The sequence below is a fragment of the Coregonus clupeaformis genome, unplaced genomic scaffold (genome assembly GCF_020615455.1).
Source record: "Coregonus clupeaformis isolate EN_2021a unplaced genomic scaffold, ASM2061545v1 scaf1575, whole genome shotgun sequence".
In the NCBI taxonomy this organism is placed as follows: Eukaryota; Metazoa; Chordata; class Actinopteri; order Salmoniformes; family Salmonidae; genus Coregonus; species Coregonus clupeaformis.
Window position 1 is genome coordinate 1 of NW_025535029.1, and position 21756 is coordinate 21756.

Here is a 21756-nt window from a genome sequence, read left to right on the forward strand (position 1 = left end):
TGTGTGTCTTAGAAAATATTTGGTCTGTTCCACCGTTGCTCTGCATGGTCAAGTTTTTTTACTCTGATGCCGACTATTTTGATGGCCATAATTCGTTTATTTGAACAGAACAGTAGTAAGTATTGATGAGACTGTATGATTTTCCAGGTAAAGTGTACCGGAACTGCACAGACACGGGCTGGATCGGACCCCATTCCTCCTTACGAGCATGCATGTTTCAACGAAACCTTACACTTACTTGGAGAGGTGGGTACATGTGTAATCTTAGTATATGCTACATCAATGGTTTTGTCTTTGATTCAGGACAAATACATACAAAATAAGGGAAAGCCATAGAAGTGTTGAGCAGGATTTAAAAATACATGGACAATTTTCATAAAAATATATTCTTACACCAGGCCACTTTTTCCTCCCAGTCACATGACTCCCACATGTACTTCCCTACGTGAAGACCATGTACACTGCAGGCTACGCTCTCTCTCTAATCTCTCTCTCACCATCGCCATCACCATCCTCTGTCTCTTTAGGTGAGAAACAGAGAATCAAGTCTAAGAATTATTATGATAAAAATATATGATAATCCATTTGGATACCCAATAAACCAGACTGTAACCAACATGCTTATCTTAATATTGTGTCTCAGTGGGGGATTAAACATATTACAACATGGGTGTCAAAAGCATGTTGGTCAAGGGAGGACATTTACAGCTGCTTTGACACTTTTCCTGTTGTCTAGGAAACTGCACTGCACCAGAAACTACATCCACATCCAACTCCTTCATCCTGCGTACTTCCTTCATCTTCATCAAAGACTCTGTGCTCTTCACCGATGAAGACTTCTACCATTGTGACGACTACCCAGTACGTATCTACTGTACTTTGTAGTGACTGTCAATGCATGTGTAAATGGATGAACAGATTGATAGAGAGAAATTGTAATTGAGTGTGTGAAAGCAGAATAACTCACTTTTCTAACTCTTGAAAAATTCCTGGTTTTGATAGTTATTAATCTTTCAACATGATATGAACATACTAAAATACCCCTCCTACACTATACAGTGCATTCGGAAAGTATTCGGACCCCTTGACTTTTCCGACATTTTGTTACGTTACAGCCTTATTCTAAAATGGATTACATTGTTTTTTTCCCTCATCAATCTACACACAATACCCCATAATGACAAAGCAAAAACAGGTTTTTAGAAATGTTTGCAAATGTATGAAACATAAAAACTGAAATATCACATTTACATAAGTATTCAGACCCTTTACTCAATAGTTTGTTGAAGCACCTTTGGCAGCGATTACAGCCTCAAGTCTTCTTGGGTATGACGCTAGAAGCGTGGCACACCTGTATTTGGGAATTTCTCCCATTCTTCTCTGCAGATCCTCTCAAGCTCTGTCAGGTTGGATGGGGAGCATTGCTGCACACCTATTTTCAAGTCTCTCCAGAGATGTTCGATCGGGGTTCAAGTCCAGGCTCTGGCTGGGTCACTCAAGGACATTCAGAGACTTCCCGTGTCTTGGCTGGGAAGGTCTGAGCCTGGGCTTAAGCACCGTATGTCTGGCCACTTTACTATAAAGGCCTGATTGTGGAGTGCTGCAGAGATGGTTGTCCTTCTGGAAGGTTCTCCATCTCCACAGAGGAACTCTGAAGCTCTGTCAGAGTGACCATCGGGTTCTTGGTCAACTCCTGACCAAGGCCCTTCCCCCGATTGCTAAGTTTGGCCGGGCAGCAGCTCTAGGAAGAGTCTTGGTGGTTCCAAACTTCTTCCATTTAAGAATGATGGAGCCCACTGTGTTCTTGGGGACCTTCAATGCGCAGACATTGCTGTACCCTTCCCCAGATCTGTGCCTCAACACAATCTCTGTCTCGGAGCTCTACGGACAATTCCTTCGACCTCATGGCTTGGTTTTTCCTCTGACATGCACTGTCAACTGTGGTACCTTATATAGACAGGTGTGTGCCTTTCCAAATCATGTCCAATCAATTGAATTTACCACTGGTGGACTCCAATCAAGTTGTAGAAACATCTCAAGGATGAACAATGGAAACAGGATGCACCTGAGCTCAATTTCGAGTCTCATAGCAAAGGGTCTGAATACTTATGTAAATAAGGTGTTTTTAGTTTTCGCTTTGTCATTATGGGGTATTGTGTGTAGATTGATGAGTAAATATAACTTGACTGGCCTGCACAGATCCCTGACCTCAACCCCATCGAACACCTTTGGGATAAATTGGACCGCCGACTGCAGTCAGGCCTAATCGCCCAACATCAGTGCCCGACCTCACTTATACTCGTGGCTGAATGGAAGCAAGTCCCCGTGGCAATGTTCCAACATCTAGTGGAAAGACCTTCCCAGAAGTGGAGGCTGTTATAGCAGCAAAGGGGGACAAACTCCATATGAATGCCCATGATTTTGGAATGAGACGTTTGACAAGCAGGTGTCCACATACTTTTGGTCATGTAGTGTATCTTTTCTCATCATATCCTGTAGGTGGTGTGTAAGTTAGTGGTGATGTTCTCCAACTACTGCATCATGGCTAACTACAGCTGGCTGCTGGTGGAGGGACACTACCTCCACACCCTGGTCAGCGTCTCCTTCTTCTCCAAGAAGAAACCCTGTGGTGGTACATCATCCAGGGCTGGGGTACGGACACCTGTCCCTCTACATTACAACAACACTACACATGCCATGTCATTGATGTCATCTAGCAATGTCATGTCATAGTGAACTGTTCACTGAAAAGAGGGATTGAATTTAACTAAACAGTTTTTGTTTTTCTACATAGGTTTGCCAATGATTGTCATTGTATCCTGGGGCTTGGCAAAATACTTCTATGAGGATGAAGGGTAAGATACAGATGAATGGGATGTCATAGACCATTTTAAACAGATGACAATTGCATCATCATCATAGTTCACATACATTAATAGGTTTCTCTTTTCTCCTCAAGCTGCTGGGAGACAAGGGTACATGACTGGGTTTGGTGGATTCTCAGAGTACCAGTCCTACTCTTCATAGTTGTAAGTGCATCAATCTCTGTTGATAACTAATGATTAGGCCTATGCATTGTTCAAGATTCTTCAAGACAGAATACCAGGGCACATTCTCAGAGCATGCGCAGACCAGCTGGCAAGTGTCTTCACGGACATGTTCAATCTCTCCTTGTACCAGATTGTAATCCTAACATGTTTCAAGCTGACCACCATTGTACCTGTTCCCAAGAACTCCAAGGTAAACTGCCTAAATGACTATCGCCCTGTAGCACTCGCGATCTTTAATTATTAAGTGCTTTGGAAGGCTGGTCAAGTCACACATCAACACCATTATCCCAGACACCCTGGAACCACTCCCAATTCACATACTGCCCCAACAGATCCACAGATGATGCTATCTCAATTGCATTTCACACCGCCCTCTCCCACCTGGACAAGAGGGGGAAATCACTATGTGAGATTGCTGTTCATAGACTACAGCGCAGCATTCAACACCATATTCCCCTCCAAGCTCCTCACCAAGCTCGGGACCCTGGGACTGAACCTCTGTAACTGGATCCTGGACTTCCTGACGGGCCGGCCCCAGATGGTGAGGGTAGGCAACAACACCTCCGCCACGCTGACCATCAACACGGGGGCCCCTCAGGAGTGTGTGCCTAGTCCCCCTCCTGTACTCCCTGTTCACCCACGACTCCAGCACCATCAAGTTTGCTGACGACAACGGTGGTAGGCCTGATCACTGATGGTGATGAGACAGCCTACAGGGAGGAGGTCAGAGACTTGGCAGTGTGGTGGCAGGACATCAGCCTCTCCTCAACATCAGTAAGACCAAGGAGCTGAGTGTGGACTACAGGAGAAAGAGGGGAGAGCATGTCCCGATCCACATCGATGGGGCTGTAGTGGAGCAGGTCGAAAGCTTCCAAGTTCCTGAGCGTCCACATCACTAAGGACTTAACATGGTGTACACACACCCGCACAGTCGTGAAGAGGGCACGAAAGTGTTCTTCCCCTCAGGGCCGAAAAAGATTTGGCATGGGCCCTTGGATCGTCAAAAAGTTACACAGCTGCATCGAGAGCATTTTGATTGGGTGCATCACCGCTTGGTATGGAAAATGAAACGCCCCCGACCGCAAAGCGCTACAGGGCAGAGAGCGCCATCCAGGACCTCTACTATCAGGCAATGTCAGAGGAAGGCCTGAAAATGTGTCAAAGACACCCACCCAAGTTCACTGTTCACTCTGCTACCGTCCTGCAATGGTACCGGAGCATCAGCTCGGCCCAACAGGTTCCGAGACAGCTTCACCCCCAAGCCGTAAGACTGCTAATAGCCATAAATAGTTAATTAAATGGTTACCCGGATTATCTGCATTGACCCTATCTTGCACTGACTAGCCCTCTCTATACATTTTATAAAAAAATATATATATATATATATATATATATACACACATACATACACACACACACACTGAGTGTACAAAATATTACGAACACCTTCCTAATATTGAGTTGCACCCCCTTTTGCCCTCAGAATAGCCTCAATTCATCAGGGCATGGACTACAAGGTGTCGAAAGCCCCACAGGGATGCTGGCCCACGTTGACTTCAATGCTTCCCACAGTTGTGTCAAGTTGGCTGGATGTCCTTTTGGGTGGTGGAGCATTATACTGTAGAGTTGCATTTCTTGAAACATTCAAACCGGTGTACCTGGCACCTACTACCATTCCCTATTCAAAAGCACTTAAATCTTTTGTCTTTCCCATTCACCCTCTGAATGGCACACACACACAATCCATGTCTCAAGGATTAAACATCCTTCTTAACCTGTCTCTCCCCTTCATCTACACTGATTGGAGTAGATTTAACAGGTGACATCAATAAGGGACCATAGCTTTCACCTGGTCAGTCTGTCATGGAAAGAGCAGGTGTTCTTAATGTTTTGTATACAAAAAAAGAAACACACATGCTGCTGCTGCTACTCTGTGCTTTATTTTACTAATATTTTTATCTATCCTGATGCCTAGTCCCTTTACTCCTGACTTCATGTCCTTATCTACCTCAAATAGTGTACCCCCATACCCATGCACATTGATCTGGTACTCCCTGTATACAGCTTCATTCTTGTATATATGTTTTTACTGCATTGTTGTAAAGGGCTCGTAAGCAAGCGTTTCACTGTCAGTTAACACCCTTTGTATTCGGTGTATGTGACAAATACAATTTGATGTTTGTTTTTATATAACTGAGAATGTAAATATTTGTTTTACTCCCTACGGTAATCATTTGTTGCCATTTCATTGCAGATTAATTTTATATTTTTTCTGAGTATCATACGAATTCTGGTGGGGAAACTGCGGATGCCAGACATGCATGGAACTGAATTCAGCCAATACAAGTGAGTTGTCAAAATCACCCAGAATATACTATTACCAAAGCATTTCAAGGATGTTTATTCTGTAGGGTATAAAAAAACTTAAAACAGTGTTACAGTACCTGTGCTAACTTTCTGTAAGCGTTGCCCAGTCAAACCTGAAAGACCAGCACAACGGCAAACTAATGGAATCTCTCCAAACATGTGTACAGTATTGATTTATGTATTTTAAAATTGCATATTTTCCTTGTATCTTTTCAGGAGACTTACCAAATCTACTTTTCTTTTGGTGACCCTCTTTGGTTTGTACTACATCCTCTTTGCCTTCTTACCCATCAAAGTCAGTGGTTTAACTTACAAAATATGGACCTTTGTTGAGCTGGCTCTTGCATCAACACAGGTAATTTTGATTTTTACTTTTTACTTTGCAGGAATACTATTTGATGTCTAAATTCCCCCTTTCTTCCTTTCCAGGGCTTTGGAGTTGCTGTTCTTTACTGTTTTCTAAATGGGGAGGTAGGTTTTTTGTCCATTTCTCAAAACTATGATGTAAAATGAAGTTGAAATAAGTGGTATAAATGTGCTATTGCTAATATTAGGCAGCTAGCCCTGATTAACTAGTGCTCGATGATACACTTTCTCCATCCCCTCCCCCCACACACAGGTACAGTACGAGGTACAGAGGAGATGGCGAAGGTGGAGGCTGAAGCAGCATCTACACGGGGCGCCAAGACACCATGGCTCCATGAGCCAAAGCGGCTCTCCCCTTACCCAGGTCTCCTTGCTTCCCTGTTCCGGGACCGGCCAGCCTGGCATGACCTTTGACGACCCCCCCAATCACTGGAGATCTCTTAGACATGCCAGATAAAACACTCATACAGAGGGACTCTCTCAAGACATCAAGGGTACTTAAGTTACATAACTTTATTTAACTTGAGGAATGGTCCACAGAATCACTTGGCCACTCTTGAAGACTTGGACATTGCATGGGAAACAGCACTGTTATTTTGTGTCATTCCCTCAAGCTCAAGCAACATTTCTACGACTATGGACCAGGCCTGAAGATCTAGGACATTTTGGGTTCAGTGGAAATCCTAAGAAACAGGAAGATATTCAAAAACAAGAAGTAGGCCTCAGCTCTTCATCATCAACATGTGAAAGATAAATCCTGGAAAGGGGTCTGGTTATGGCCAGCCTCTTGTCCAGAGAATGTATCGACATGATTGAAAATTCTCACTTTTTATTATACTTCAAAGACAGATCTTTTAAGAAACATAATTTACTGTTCTTTTGCATCAATGTACTGTATTTTCTCACAATTTGACATTTTCTGAAATAAATACCCAGATCAAAAAGGCTGCACTTTTTAAGAGGATAACAAATTGCTGGTGAGTTGTCTAACAAACGGTCATCTTGGTTGTCTCAACACTTCACCCATGTAAAATGTCAGATTTGGTCCCTTTTCTTCTTGCTCATGGTAATTTATTATAAACTGGATGGTTCAAGCCCTGAATGCGGATTTGGCTGACAGTCGTGGTATATCAGACCTTATACCACGGGTATGACAAAACATTTATTTTTACTGTTCTAATGACATTGGTAACCAGTTTATAATAGCAATAAGGCACCTCTGGGATTGTGGTAGATGGTCAATATACCATGGCTAAGGGCTGTTCTTAGGCACGCACGACGCAAAGCAGAGTGCCTTGATACAGCCTTAACCGTGGTATATTGGCCATATACCACACCCCCTCGTGCCTTATTGCTTTATTATAAAATGGTTCTTAGAAAAATATGTGCACTAATGTCCTAAAGATAACCTCTACATTGGATACTTTGCTTTCATTTCTTCCACAAAGGCAATATATTATTTTATGGCATCTTCTTTGGACTTTCCTATTGGATTGAAAATAGAAACAGGACACATTGAAGATTTGTGTTACATTCAAAACAGAGAGAGTAGAAAGGCAGAATAATACATTGTCCAAAATACTTACCTTCCTGTGCTTTCCAACCATCCCATTTAGATTTTCCTTACATTTTACATTACATTTTAGTCATTTAGCAGACGCTCTTATCCAGAGCGACTGACAGTTAGTGAATACATTTTTATTTTTTTTTATACTGGCCCCCCGTGGGAATCAAACCCACAACCCTGGCGTTGCAAACATGCTCTATCAACTGAGCTACATCCCTACCGGCCATTCCTCCCTACCCTGGGCGACGGCTGGGCCAATTGTGCGCGCCATGAGTCTCGGTCGCGGCCGGCTGCGACAGAGCCTGGATTCGAACCAGGATCTCCTAGTGGCACAGTTAGCACTGCGCGATGCAGTGCCTTAGACCACTGCCCACTCCTTGGAAGTCAAATATTCCCGGACGCTCTGTGGACACAACACATACATTTTCAAAGTTACTCTTACATCAACAAAAATATTACTTTAACTGGCAGGTATTAACAAAGTCTGAAAGACACTTGCCCATCGGGTAAGTCAGGATTATTTTTTGGTTACCCGAAGATTATGATCGCTTTCCGATAATGTAAAAATAAACTACACTGAACCAAAATATAAAACGCAAACATGCAACAATTTTACAGTTCATATAAATAAATACATTAGGCCCTAATCTATGGATCTCATGACTGGGAATACAGATTTGCCTCATGCAGCCCGACATCTTCGCATTGAGTTGATCAGGCTGTTGATTGTGGCCTGTGGAATGTTGTCTCACTCCTCTTCAATGGCTGTGCGAAGTTGCTGGATATTGGCGGGAACTGGAACACGCTGTCGGAAACATCAATCCAGAGCATCCCAAACATGTTCAATGGTTGACATGTCTAGGTATGCAGGCCATCGAAGAACTGGGACATTTTCAGCTTCCAGGAATGGTGTACAGATCCTTGCGACATCGGGCCGTGCATTATCATACTGAAACATGAGGTGATGGTGGCGGATGAATGGCACAACAATGGGCCTCAGGGTATCGTCACTGTATCTCTGTGCATTCAAATTGACATCAATAAAATGCAACTGTGTTCGTTGTCCATAACTTCTGCCTGCACTACCATAACCCCACAGCCACCATGGGGCACTCTATTCACAACGTTAAGATCAGCAAATCGCTCACCCACATGACATCATACACGCTGTCTGCCATCTGCCCAGTACAGTTGAAACCAGAACTCATCCATGAAGAGCATACTTCTCCAGTGTGCCAGTGGCCATCGAGGTGAGCATTTGCCCACTGAAGTCCGTTATAACGTCGAACTGCAGTCTGGTCAAGATCCTGTTGAGGACAATGAGCACACAGATGACATTCCCTGAGATGGTTTCTGACAGTTTGTGCAGAAATTCTTCAGTTGTGCATACCCACAGTTTCATCAGCTGTCCGGGTGGCTTGTCTCAGACCATCCTGCAGGTGAAGATGCCAGATGTGGAGGTCCTGGGCTGGCATGGTTACACGTGGTCTGCGGTTGTGAGGCCAGTTGGACGTACTGCCAAATTCTCTAAAACGTTCAGTTCTGGCAACAGCTCTGGTGGACATTCCTGCAGTCAGCATGCAAATTGCACACTCCCTCAACTTGAGGGACATTTTAGAGTGGCCTTTTATTGTCCCCAGCACAAGGTGAACCTAGGTAATGATCATGCTGTTTATTCAGCTTATTGATATGCCACACCTCTCAGGTGGATATATTATCTTGGCAAAGGAGAAATGCTCACCAACAGGGATGTAAACAAATGTGTACACACAATGAGAGAAATAAGCTTTTTGTGCATATGGAACATTTCTGGGATATTTTTCAGCTTTTGAAACATGGGACCAACACTTTACATGTTGCATTTATATTTTTTTGTTCAGTATATTTTACACGCAATAGTGCCATATATTGCCTGCCTTTCACATACACAGGGGAGGAATCTGAAAAAGAAGAACTGGAATTCTTTGTATTTTGGTTGTTCTCAGAGCAGGCTCAACTTGCCCGACTGCCAAACATCGTCTGTCTTTCACAAAGATCAGTTTTAGGCTAGGCCTACTGGAAGTATTCACTTTTTAAATCACCTGCCCAACGGGGCAACATCAGAGCATGTTCAGGTCACCGGCCTAAATGTCCGTCCCTGAATGGTTTACTTACAGACAAAAAGGCAGCTAAACAATTGATAAGTCAAGACATTTAACTCTTGAGAAATGCATATAGAGACAAAATTATAAGCCTTGGTCTCACGAGTGGCGCAGTGGTCTAAGGCGCATTGCCTTTAAAATTGTAACTACAGACCCGGGTTCGATCCCAGGCTGTGTGCAACCGCTGTGATCGGGAGTCCCATTTGGCGGCGCACTATTGGCTCAACGTCGTCCGGGTTAGGTGAGGGTTTGGCCGGTGAGGCTCTAGCGACTCCTTGTGGCACGCCGGACGCCTGCAGGCTGACCTCGGTAGTCAGTTGAACAGTGTTTCCTACGACACATTGGTGCGGCTGGCTTCCGGGTTAAGCAGGTGGGTGTAAGAAGCTGCGGTTTGGCGGGTCATGTTTCGAAGGACGCATGACTGGACCTTCGCCTCCCGAGCCCGTTGGGGAGTTGCAGTGATGAGTAGATCGAAAAAGGGGGTAAAATACAAAAAAAATAACAAATAATTATATATACAGTTGAAGTCGGAAGTTTACATACATCTTAGCCAAATACATTTAAACTCAGTTTTTCACAATTCCTGACATTTAATCCTAGTAAAAATTCCCGTCTTATTTTAAGAATGTGAAATGTCAAAATAATAGTAGAGAGAATGATTTATTTCAGCTTTTATTTCTTTCATCACATTCCTAGTGGGTCAGAAGTTTTACATACTAATTGAGTGTATTTGGTAGCATTGCCTTTAAATTGTTTAACTTGGGTCAAACATTTCGGGTAGCCTTCCACAAGCTTCCCACAATAAGTTGGGTGAATTTTGGCCCATTCCTCCTGACAGAGCTGGTGTAACTGAGTCAGGTTTGTAGGCCTCCTTACTCGCACACGCTTTTTCAGTTCTGCCCACAAATGTTCTATAGGATTGAGGTCAGGGCTTTGTGATGGCCACTCCAATACCTTGACTTTGGTGTCCTTAAGCCATTTTGCCACAACTTTGGAAGTATGCTTGGGGTCATTGTCCATTTGGAAGACCCATTTGCGACCAAGCTTTAACTTCCTGACTGTCTTGAGATGTTGCTTCAATATATCCACATAATGTTCCTTCCTCATGATGCCATCTATTTTGTGAAGTGCACCAGTCCCTCCTGCAGCAAAGCACCCCCACAGCATGATGCTGCCACCCCCGTGCTTCACGGTTGGGATGGTGTTCTTCGGCTTGCAAGCGTTCCCCTTTTTCCTCAAAACATAACGATGGTCATTATGGCCAAACAGTTCTATTTTTGTTTCATCAGACCAGAGGACATTTCTACAAAAGTACGATCTTTATCCCCATGTGCAGTTGCAAACCGTAGTCTGGCTTTTTTATGGCGGTTTTGGAGCAGTGGCTTCTTCCTTGCTGAGCAGCCTTTCAGGTTATGTCGATATAGGACTAGTTTCACTGTGGATATAGATACTTTTGTACCCGTTTCCTCCAGCATCTTCACAAGGTCTGTTGCTGTTGTTCTGGGATTGATTTGCACTTTTCGCACCAAAGTACCTTAATCTCTTGGAGACAGAACGCGTCTCCTTCCTGAGCGGTATGACGGCTGCGTGGTCCCATGGTGTTTATACTGCGTACTATTGTTTGTACAGATGAACGTGGTACCTTCAGGCATTTGGAAATTGCTCCCAAGGATGAACCAGACTTGTGGAGGTCTACTATTTTTTTTCCTGAGGTCTTGGCTGATTTCTTTTGATTTTCCCATGATGTCAAGCAAAGAGGCACTGAGTTTGAAGGTAGGCCTTGAAATACATCCACAGGTACACCTCCAATTGACTCAAATGATGTAAATTATCCTATCAGAAGCTTCTAAAGCCAAGACATCATTTTCTGGAATTTTCCAAGCTGTTTAAAAGGCACAGTGAACTTAGTGTATGTAAACTTCTGACCCACTGGAATTGTGATACAGTGAATTATAAGTGAAATAATCTGTCTGTAAACTATTGTTGGAAAAATGACTTGTGTCATGCACAAAGTAGATGTCCTAACCGACTTGCCAAAACTATATTCTGTTAACAAGAAATGTGTGGAGTGGTGGAAAAACAGGTTAACGACTCCAACCTTAGTGTACGTAAACTTCCGACTTCAACTGTTATATATATATATATATATATGCCTTGTAATAAGACACTATAGGCTGATACCTGTTTATAAGTAGGACCAGGGGTTTTGGGGCACTGAGACACTACTTTTATTGGTATTACCTGCATCATCCACTAGCGCTGCAGCAGGTAGGAAATGTTCTGGAATTGACACAAGCTGTCTCCAATCAATCCATATCCAGTTGTGCGTGTGTGTTTGGCAGGGGGATTGCCTAAGCCAGGGGATGAGTAGCTCTGCTAATCTTAAATCGCACAAAATCTATTATTTGCCAAGGAATACCATTTGTAGATCAGTGATTCTAAACCTCACTTTACTCAAACTGATCCTCCCCAACGGAGTCCAAAGTTGTAGCTAAAAAAGGGTAAATTAGGGGCAGTTTAAGGGGAGAGTCAATGAAACCAACCATGGATGTACTGTATGTTGTAGAAAACTTGGGGGTAGCCCCAACCGGACTTGAACCTGTGTCCAGTGACTGTCAAGCCAACACATGAATCGCTACGCCAAGAGGTCCGAACCTCTTGGTGTACAGTCGTGGTCAAAAGTTTAGAATGACACAAATATTAATTTTCACAAAGTCTGCTGCCTCAGTTTTTATAATGCCAATTTGCATATACTCCAGAATGTTATGAAGAGTGATCAGATGAATTGCAATTAATTGCAAAGAATTAATTAATTGCCATGAAAATGAACTTAATCCCCCAAAAAACATTTCCACTGCATTTCAGCCCTGCCACAAGAGGACCAGCTGACATCATGTCAGTTATTCTCTTGTTAACACAGGTGAGTGTTGACGAGGACAAGGCTGGAGATCACTCTGTCATGCTGATTGAGTTAGAATAACAGACTGGAAGCTTTAAAAGGAGGTTGGTGCTTGAAATCATTGTTCTTCCTCTGTTAACCATGGTTACCTGCAAGGAAACACGTGCCATCATCATTGCTTTGCACAAAAAGGGCTTCACAGGCAAGGACATTGCTGCTAGTAAGATTGCAACTAAATCAACCATTTATCAGATCATCAATGAAGGCTTCAGGGCACCCAAGAAAGTCCAGCAAGCACCAGGACCGTCTCCTAAAGTTGATTTAGCTGCGGGATCGGGGCACCACCAGTGCAGAACTTGCTCAGGAATGGCAGCAGGCAGGTGTGAGTGCATCTGCACGCACAGTGAGGCGAAGACTTTTGGAGGATGGCCTGGTGTCAAGAAGGGCAGAGAGGAGGCCACTTCTCTCCAGGAAAACATCAGGGACAGACTGATATTCTGCAAAAGGTACAGGGATTGGACTGCTGAGGACTGGGGTAAAGTCATTTTCTCTGATGAATCCCCTTTCCGATTGTTTGGGGCATCCGGAAAAAAGCTTGTCCGGAGAAGACAAGGTGAGCGCTACCATCAGTCCTGTGTCATGCCAACAGTAAAGCATCCTGAGACCATTCATGTGTGGGGTTGCTTCTCAGCCAAGGGAGTGGGTTCACTCACAATTTTGCCTAAAAACACAGCCATAAATAAAGAATGGTACCAACACATCCTCCGAGAGCAACTTCTCCCAACCATCCAAGAACAGTTTGGTGACGACCAATGCCTTTTCAAGCATGATGGAGCACCTTGCCATAAGGCAAAAGTGATAACTAAGTGGCTCGGGAACAAAACATCAACATTTTGGGTCCATGGCCAGGAAACTCCCCAGACCTTAATCCCGTTGAGAACTTGTGGTCGATCCTCAAGAGGCGGGTGGACAAACAATAACCCACAAATTCTGACAAACTCCAAGCATTGATTATGCAAGAATGGGCTGCCATCAGTCAGGATGTGGCCCATAAGTTAATTGACAGCATGCCAGGGCGGATTGCAGAGGTCTTGAAAAAGAAGGGTCAACACTGCAAATATTGACTCTCTGCATAAACGTAATGTAATTGTCAATAAAAGCCTTTGACACTTATGGAATGCTTGTAATTATACTTCAGTATACCATAGTAACATCTGACAAATATCTAAAAACACTGAAGCAGCAAACTTTGTGAAGACCAATACTTTGTCATTCTCAAAAACTTGACCACGACTGTACGGTTAAGGTGTTGGTTTAACAGTCGCAGGACCCGTGTTCGAGTCCTATTCGGGGCTACTCACCGAATTCACTAAAATATACTTTCATGGTTGGTTTCATTGACTCTCCACATTAACTGCCCTTAATTGACAATTTTTTTGCTACAACTTCCGAGTCCGTTAGAGGATCAGTTTGAGAAAAGTGAGGTGTACAAATAGTATTCCCTGCCAAATAATAGGCTTTGTGCGATTAAGATTCACAGAGCTATGCCTCCCTTGCTTTAAGCGATACCCCCGCCAACCAGACATGGATTGATTGAGTGGAGACAGCTTGCGTCAATTACAGAACATTTCCTACCTGCAGCAGCACTAGCTGACAATGCTGGAAATACCGGTAAAAGCACAGTGCCTCAAAGTGCCCCAAAACTCCTGGCCATACTTATAAGAAGTTGTATGTCATTATCTTGATGCTTGAAGTGGTACCAGAAAGATTAGACAATAATCAGGGATTTGGCTTTAAGAATGAGGTGCAGCCTGTAGGACAGGTTGAACAGAATGACTCACCCGTGTTGACGTTGCCAATTGTTGCCTGCTTGTACAAACCATATACCACTGCTAGTTCTATATCGTGGAGCTCCGCCCCATAGGGGAGCTCTGCTCCTAGTGGTTTACCCTCTGCCCTAAGGCAGCAACAGCCTGAGACAAAATTATGCACACACCTACAGCCAATAGGAGTACAGGTGTCCCTATAAGAGGGGATGCCTCCCCTCAATCAGCCTCCCTTTTTCTTCAGCGACTGGATGACTAGACTGAAGAGCCAAGAAGAGACGAAGCACAAGACTCAGGACGAAAACGCCGTTGATATTCCAGTCATCAACGTCGTCTAAATGAGCACACCGGGAGATTTTCCACCCCCAAAAGCTCTTTTCAGAGCTCAGTGCAGATGCACTTCCATGGCGGCCGGTGACCACCACGACCTGTGCTTCGTGTGTTTGGGATCCCAGCATGCCAAGGAAGGCGTCTGCAGTCCCCCGATGCGCTCCTGCGCCTCCTTTCTTTAAAGGAGAGGAAGCAGCGTTGGGCGTTTTTCAGGGAGGACATCCCCCTTGAGGACGTGCTGTCGATACTAGCCTCTGCTTCAGAGGCGTCGTCCGACGGCGCAGACTCGGGGGAAGATAGGGACTTTGAGGGGGGGTCTGGCATTCCAATGGAACAGTCGGACCCCATTCCTCATACTTTCAAGCCCCCCTTTCCTTTGGAGAGCGAGAGGGCTTGTAGTCCCTATAGTGAAGGGGATACAAGCTCTGAGAGATCAGAAGCTCTCTCTTTCGCTGCAGCCTCTCTGAGATCTGATTTTCCGGGTCTCATTGAGAGAGCTGCTCAACGGCTGGTGATAAGGCTGCCCCCTCTTCCCTCCGCACCGGAGGTTGATATGATAGGTCCTTATTCCAGGCCAAGGAAGGCAGCAGAGCCAGTGGCTCTGCCATGCCTTCTTTGGCTAGGGTACGTTGAGGGCTCGTGGGAGGCACCTTTAGCGGCGCGTTCGCCGGTAAAAGCGGATCTCCCATTCACGAGAGTGGAAGGAAGGTTTCAGGGTCAGGGAATCCCCAGGTTAGAGAGCGCCATGGCGGCGTATCTCTGTACCGGGTTCGAGCCCTTGGCCCTCTTCCAAGAAGGCCACGTTGCCATCCCAGAAGGACCGACTCACAGCGTCGCTGTTAGAGAAGTCCTTTGGGTTGGGAGCCCAAGCTGTAGCAGCAGCTAACAATATTGCCCTCTTGGTGGCCTCTCTGTCCCGTTTAACCACGGGCAAGACAGAGCTGGCACCGGAGGAGGTGGAGGAGGCGTCCAGAATTTCTGGCGCCATACTCCACCTGACACAGGCGTCCGCAGTCTGCGCGGGGAGGTCCATGGCCACTTCGGTTGTCGGGGAACGACACCTCTGGTTGTCCTTGACATCCATGAAAGAGGCAGACAGGACGTCTCTCTTGAACGCCCTCTCTGACGACGGCCTCTTTGGGGTCGCAGTCAAAGAGGCGACGGAGCGCTTTTCCAAGCTGGAGGAGGAGAAGAAGCAGCTGGCCGAGCACCTGCCGTTGGCAGGACGACTCGGCCCCTCCATCCCAAAGGCCATCTACCTCCGCCCTCTAAGTAGACCGGGTCTACGGCGAGGCGGCGAATCGGCGTCATCCGGCGGCCACGAGCAGCAAGGGAACGGGCCCCGCCCTTCCAGCAGCTACGGTAGCCCCACTACAGCTGGCGAGGGAGGTGACGAGGACGCCGACCTGGCCCTCCAAGGAGGCAAGAGGAGGCGTACGTGACGGGACGCGGGGAGAGGATGGAGGACGCATCGATGGTGCTCGAACGTGCCCACTGTCCCCCCCACCCTCCGGTTGAAGGGATGGGTGTTGATGTAAATGCCTTTGTTGATGTATTTAATAAAGAGTTGGCTCCACCTGACTTTGTCAAAAAAATAGACTATTTTCCATAATACGTCCGAGAGCGTTCAAATCTCACCCTCTCTTCCTTACCATTCTAAGAGCCGTTCAGCCCACCGAGGGTGCGTTGCTGAACAGGCACTTAGAGTAGGTATCCGTAAGACCTCAATCAGGTCGTCACATCACACTTCACGTATAAGAAGTGCTTTACATAGAAGGCAGCAGTCCCGGTCAGATTCTGACATGAGGACGCAGCCGCTATTTGGGGGACAGACTAAGGTCTCCGCTAGTACGAGCCAGACCCATGCTGCGTTCACGGAGGGCCCGATACTGCGGTCACTAAGGTGTCCAGAGTATCGGCGCCCCCAGGCATTGTAACACAGCAGCTATCTGGGGGACGGCGCATTATCGCAGACTAAGGTCTCGGTTAATGCGATTCAGACCCATGCTACGTTCACGGAGGGCCGGATTACTAGGGTTATGGGTATAACCAAAGTATCAGCTCCCCTGACAGAACGAGCCAGTACTCACCACACTGAGCGTGAATCAACCCACCAGGGGTGCAGAGTTGAACACACACAGAAGGTGAAAGTTAAGAAGGTATCAAGGCGCCGCCTTGTTTTACCTCATAGAGACCTCATACTACAGACTTCTAGGAGTACTGTAGTGAAGGGCTCTGATAGCGAATTGCAGTCACCTAAGATGACGCAATCGCTTGCTGGGGATGGTGCCCTGCCGCAGGCTGTGACCTCGGTCAGTGCAATTCAGACCCGCGATGCGTTCAAGGAGGGCAGGAATACGACGGTTACGGGTTTAACCGACGTCCTGCTCCTCTTTCTTTCTCAGAACACATTGATGATTCCTCTCCCTTTCACGGGAGGCCCACCTTGGGCTGTTCCACCACTTCAATGTTGGGGAACAGTGGCGGTAAGGGCCATAGAGGAATACAGGTCCTTCCTACTGAATGCACCACAGCTTCGTGCTCAGCCACTTTCTCTGCATTGCTGGCAGTGGCGAAGAAGCTGCACCCTCTCACGCTGGCTAGAACAGACGTTGCAGAAGGGTTATGCTCTCCAATTCCACCGGACCCCACCCCCGTTCAGGGGAGTGGTGGAGACGGTGATGAAAACGCCAGACAAAGTGGCCGCTCTGATGACAGAGATTACGGAACTTTTGGCGAAGGAGGCGGTGACAGTAGTTCCCCGGGAGCAAAGGAACAAAGGGCTATATTCGCCTTATTTCCTAGTGCCCAAAAAGACGGGGGGAGTGAGGCCGATTTTGGACTTACGCATTCTCAACGAGAGCATGACCAAACGGCCCTTCCGAATGCTAACGACAAAACGTCTGCTGGAATGTGTCCAGAGAGGGGACTTTTGTACGAGCATAGACCTAAAGGACGCGTACTTTCATGTGCCGGTTCAGCCGCGTCACAGGAAGTTTCTGCGGTTCGCCTTTCAAGGGGTGGCGTACGTAATACACGAGGATGCCATTTGGGTACGCCCTGGCACCTCGCACATTTTCCAAGTGTGTGGAGGCGGCATTGGAACCGTTGCGTCGTCAGGGAATACGGCTACTAGCCTACCTGGACGACCTACTGGTTCTCGCCCGTCAGCAGAGCTGGCGATCACTCACACAACACAGACAGTGATGCATCTCACAAGTCTGGGGTTTGCTGTGAATTGGAAAAAGAGCGCGCCCTGGCCCACTCATCAGATTGTCTACCTGGGGATACAGCTAGACACTGTGAGGATGAGGGCTCGACTTTCGGACCCCCGAAGGGTAGCCTTGTTGCTAGCCCTGAGGAAGTGTCGTCCGAATCACACGGTGACGGCGCTGTCGATCATGTCACTTTTGGGTCTCATGTCGTCAGCCCACTCTGTGGTTCCGCTGGGACTCCTGCATATGCGCAGGGTGCAGCGATGGTTCGCCCAACTAAGACTAGACCCATTGCGTCAACGTCATCGGTTGGTGGTGGTTCCACTCGCTCAGTGCAGATCTGAACTATTGGAGAAACCCGCGTTTCTCACGCACGGAGTCCCGATAGGAAAGGTGTCCTCTCACATCCCAGTATTCACGGATGCGTCCCTGACGGGATGGGGAGGGACATGTCAGACCCAAGCGATAGGAGGTGTGTGGCCTCAATCAGGTCGTCATATCAACCTCTTGGAGTTGGAAACGGTTCGACTGGTTCTGACCCACTTGCGATGTGCTGGTCTGGTCAGACAACCGGACCACAGTAGCTCACATAAATCGCCAGGGAGGAGTCAGGTCTCCTGCTCTCCATCGGGCGGCAGAGGAATTGTGGCTGTGGGCTCACGAGCACCTTCGCTCATTGAGAGCAGCACACATTCCGGGCTACTTGAACGTAGGAGCAGACCTCATGTCAAGAGGGGGTCCTCGAGGCGACGAGTGGTGTCTGCATCCGGACATTGTTCTTCAGATTTGGGAACAATTCGGGAGAGCCGAGGTGGAACTATTCGCATCACGTGTGAACGCGCAATGTCCTCTGTGGTTCTCTCCGAGGGAACAGGACGAACCGCCACTGGGAAGGGACGCCTTGCGCACCAACCGTGGCCGAGAGTTCTCCTGTATGCATTCCCTCCGCTGTCCTGCATTCTCCCACTGCTAGCCAGGGTGAGGTCAGGGGGCTGTCAGTGATACTGATAGCGCCCGATCGCCCGGGGGCTCCTTGGTTTCTGGAGATGAGTCAGATGTTGATTGCGCCACCTTGGCCAATTCCACATCGACGGGACGCGTTGTCTCAGGCGGGAGGCACGATAGGGAAATTGCCCATAATCGGCCAACCACTGAAGGCCTGGCTGCTGAGAGGGACAGGCTAGAGCGCGTGGGTTATCTGATGCAGTGATCAGGACCATACAGGGTTCACGTGCCAGTTCCACTTCTAAGATGTATGCCAGTAGATGGAACGTGTTTTCACGATGGTGTGTCACACAAGGTGTAGACCCCATGAGCTGTCAGGTGGAGAGTATTCTCTCTTTTCTACATCTCATGTTTGATAAGCAAAAATCGCCTGCCACTTTTAGGGTGTTTGCAGCAGCGATTTCAGCTTGTCATGAGGGGTTTGGCAGAGACAATGTCTTTAGCCACCCTCTAGTGAAACGCTTCCTATTAGGAACGCGCGACTTAGGCCAACACCTAGAGTCACGCTTCCTCAGTGGGATTTGGCTTTGGTACTGGCGCTATGTAAGTCGCCGTTCGAGCCATTGAATCAAATACCCCTCAAGATGCTGTCTATTAAGACAGCACTGTTGCTCGCTTTGACTACAGCTAAGCCGGGTTAGTGATTTGTGTGCTCTTTCGACGAGACCTGACTGCCTGGCCATCAATGGTGACCTGAGCAGAGCAGTGTTACGTCCTAACCCGGCATTTGTGCCGAAGGTTATTAAGAGTTCATATAGGTCACAGACCGTGGAGCTGTGGGCTTTTTCTCCTCCTCCTCTAGAGAGAGGAGTGAGGAAAAGCTCCATCGCCTGTGCCCGGCACGCGCTTTGGCGTGTTACATCGAGCGCACAGCAGCGATTAGGTCATCGCCTCAGTTGTTTGTGTGTCACGGTGCGGCTGCACTAGGTAGACCACTTTCAAAACAGCGGTTGTCTCACTGGCTTTGTGAAGGCATTGAGACAGCTTATGAGGCAGCAGGGCAGCAATTGCCTCAGGGTATCAGAGCTCACTCCACTCGTGGAGTAGCGGCTTCTACTGCCCTTTTCAGAGGAACAGGGGTAGAGGATATCTGTAGAGCAGCATCCTGGTCGACGCCGTCTCCATTTATCCGTTTCTATCTCTTAGATATGTCTTCTAACTCTCTGGCTCGATCTGTACTCAGCGTGGCTGAAGGGAGATCTTGAGCAAGATAGAGAGGAGAAGCAGGACTGTGGACACAGGTTTCCATCAGGTCCGCTTTGGTTAAGAAGACGTGTTTTTGATAGATGTGTTTTCTAACTCTTTGGCTCGGGTCTGTACTCAGCATAGCTGAAGGGAGATCTTGAGCTAGGAAGAGAGGGAAAAGCAGGACTATGGACAAGGTTTCCATCAGGTCCGCTTTGGATAAGAAAACATATTTTGTGGCATGAATCCTGACTGACAGGTTCAGTACAGTAGAGGCATGCGTTGATTGACAGAAGGTGAGGTCATCTATCTGCTTGTTCAGTTTAGTATGACTCATGTTTTGTTCCTGCCCACTAATCTCTGGGATTCCATTGAGTGAGTGAGGCGGTCTACCGCGTTTACAATGTAGAGTGACACTTGGTGTCATTCCATTAGTGGTTGGTAGTGTTTTCACAGGATATTGAGGCACATCTATCTTCTAGTACAGATTAGTATGGCTTCTATTCTGGTGATCTGCCCACTAGTCATTGGCATTGCCATTGGACTAGGTGGTGCGGGTCTTTAACCGATGACGCGGTATATTGTGACGCCCGTAGGGGTTTTTAGTTGCAGTACTGCGGGACTCGGTTGCAGCCATTGCTAGGCCTGACCTTCTCGTTTCGATGGGAAGTGTTAGGCTCGGCAGGGAGTACATTTTGGGAGCGCTACGCTCCGCCTTAAACCACTAGGAGCAGAGCTCCCCTGGGGGCGGAGCTCCACGATATAGAACGATTAGTTACCGGAGTGTAACTCCAGTTCTATGAGTGGAGCGGAGCCCCATAGGACTTAAGGCCCTGCCGACCCTCTCTAGTCTCGCTGAAGAAAAATATCTCGGGAGGCTGATTGAGGGGAGGCATCCTCTTATAGGGACACCTGTACTCCTATTGGCTGTAGGTGTGTGCATAATTTTGTCTCAGGCTGTTGCTGCCTTAGGGCAGAGGGTAAACCACTAGGAGCAGAGCTCCCCTATGGGGCTCCGCTCCACTCATAGAACTGGAGTTACACTCCGGTAACTAATCGTTCAGCGTAGCTAGGTTGTACGGTCAGCCTCCTCACCTCATCCGCAGCCTTTTCAAATTCAGCCTCGAGAAGAGAAAAAAAAGTTTTGTATTGCGCCCTTGTGGGGACCAAAGAATCGATTTCCATCCAAAATCCTATTTTCCTTAACCCTAAATCTAACCCTTAACCTAACATTAACCCAAACCCTAATTGTAACCCTAAACCTAAAATAGTATTTAGTCCCCACTTGTCAAAATGTTCTTGTTTTACTATCCTTGTGAGGACTTCTGGTACCACAAGGTCAGTTAAACAAAACCACACACATAATTTCCCCTATATACTGAGAATAATATGTAAATCAGCGGATGCTGAAAATACTTCCACACCACATTGTGTCAAAATATTTGTATCCGACTTAAAAATAAGTTGAATACCTTAACACCCCAAAAAATTCTCCCTATGACAAAATCAGTCCTATATGCCACACACATCAGTTAAAATGCATGTGTCTACACGAAGCTATTTGCAGTAGCGCCATAATAGATTCGCTGCAAAAAACTGTTTTTAAAAAGAAATGCATGACACCTAGAAGGTATCTAACATTTTAAACAGATGATTGTTAGTTACTGCACATAAAAACAAAAAATAACGAGGTTTCTGTTTACCATAGACATGTTCTTCCCCAGAAAAAGACCCAGCTACTCCTTACATGTGGGAATGCTCACTTCCGTGATTTCATATGGGAGTTGTCTTACCTTTAACCCTTG

At 46.7% G+C, this 21756-nt stretch overlaps 1 protein-coding gene and 1 pseudogene across 1 annotated transcript; one reads left to right on the forward strand and one right to left on the reverse strand.

The window, feature by feature from the left end:
* The first annotated feature begins 436 nt into the window (after positions 1 to 436).
* Positions 437 to 6240, forward strand: LOC121566332 (annotated as a pseudogene).
* Positions 6241 to 7093: 853 nt separating this feature from the next.
* Positions 7094 to 21663, reverse strand: LOC121563100 (acyl-CoA-binding protein-like). The gene is made up of 6 exons (XM_045218428.1): positions 21655 to 21663; positions 21005 to 21073; positions 14232 to 14301; positions 7725 to 7753; positions 7370 to 7405; positions 7094 to 7268 (listed from the first exon to the last, which is right to left on the reverse strand). Exons 1-6 carry the CDS (start codon positions 21661 to 21663, stop codon positions 7245 to 7247), a joined length of 237 nt encoding a protein of 78 aa, XP_045074363.1. The 3' UTR covers positions 7094 to 7244.
* Positions 21664 to 21756: the final 93 nt, after the last annotated feature.

What these genes read in the sequence shown, in the direction of transcription:
- LOC121563100 (XM_045218428.1), bottom strand. An exon ending in AATTGGCAACGTCAACACGG is followed by an intron (nt 7,754 to 14,231) that starts GTGAGTCATTCT and finishes TTGTGTCCACAG; the next exon opens with AGCGTCCGGGAATATTTGAC. An exon ending in TGGTTGGAAAGCACAGGAAG is followed by an intron (nt 7,269 to 7,369) that starts GTAAGTATTTTG and finishes TCAATCCAATAG; the next exon opens with GAAAGTCCAAAGAAGATGCC.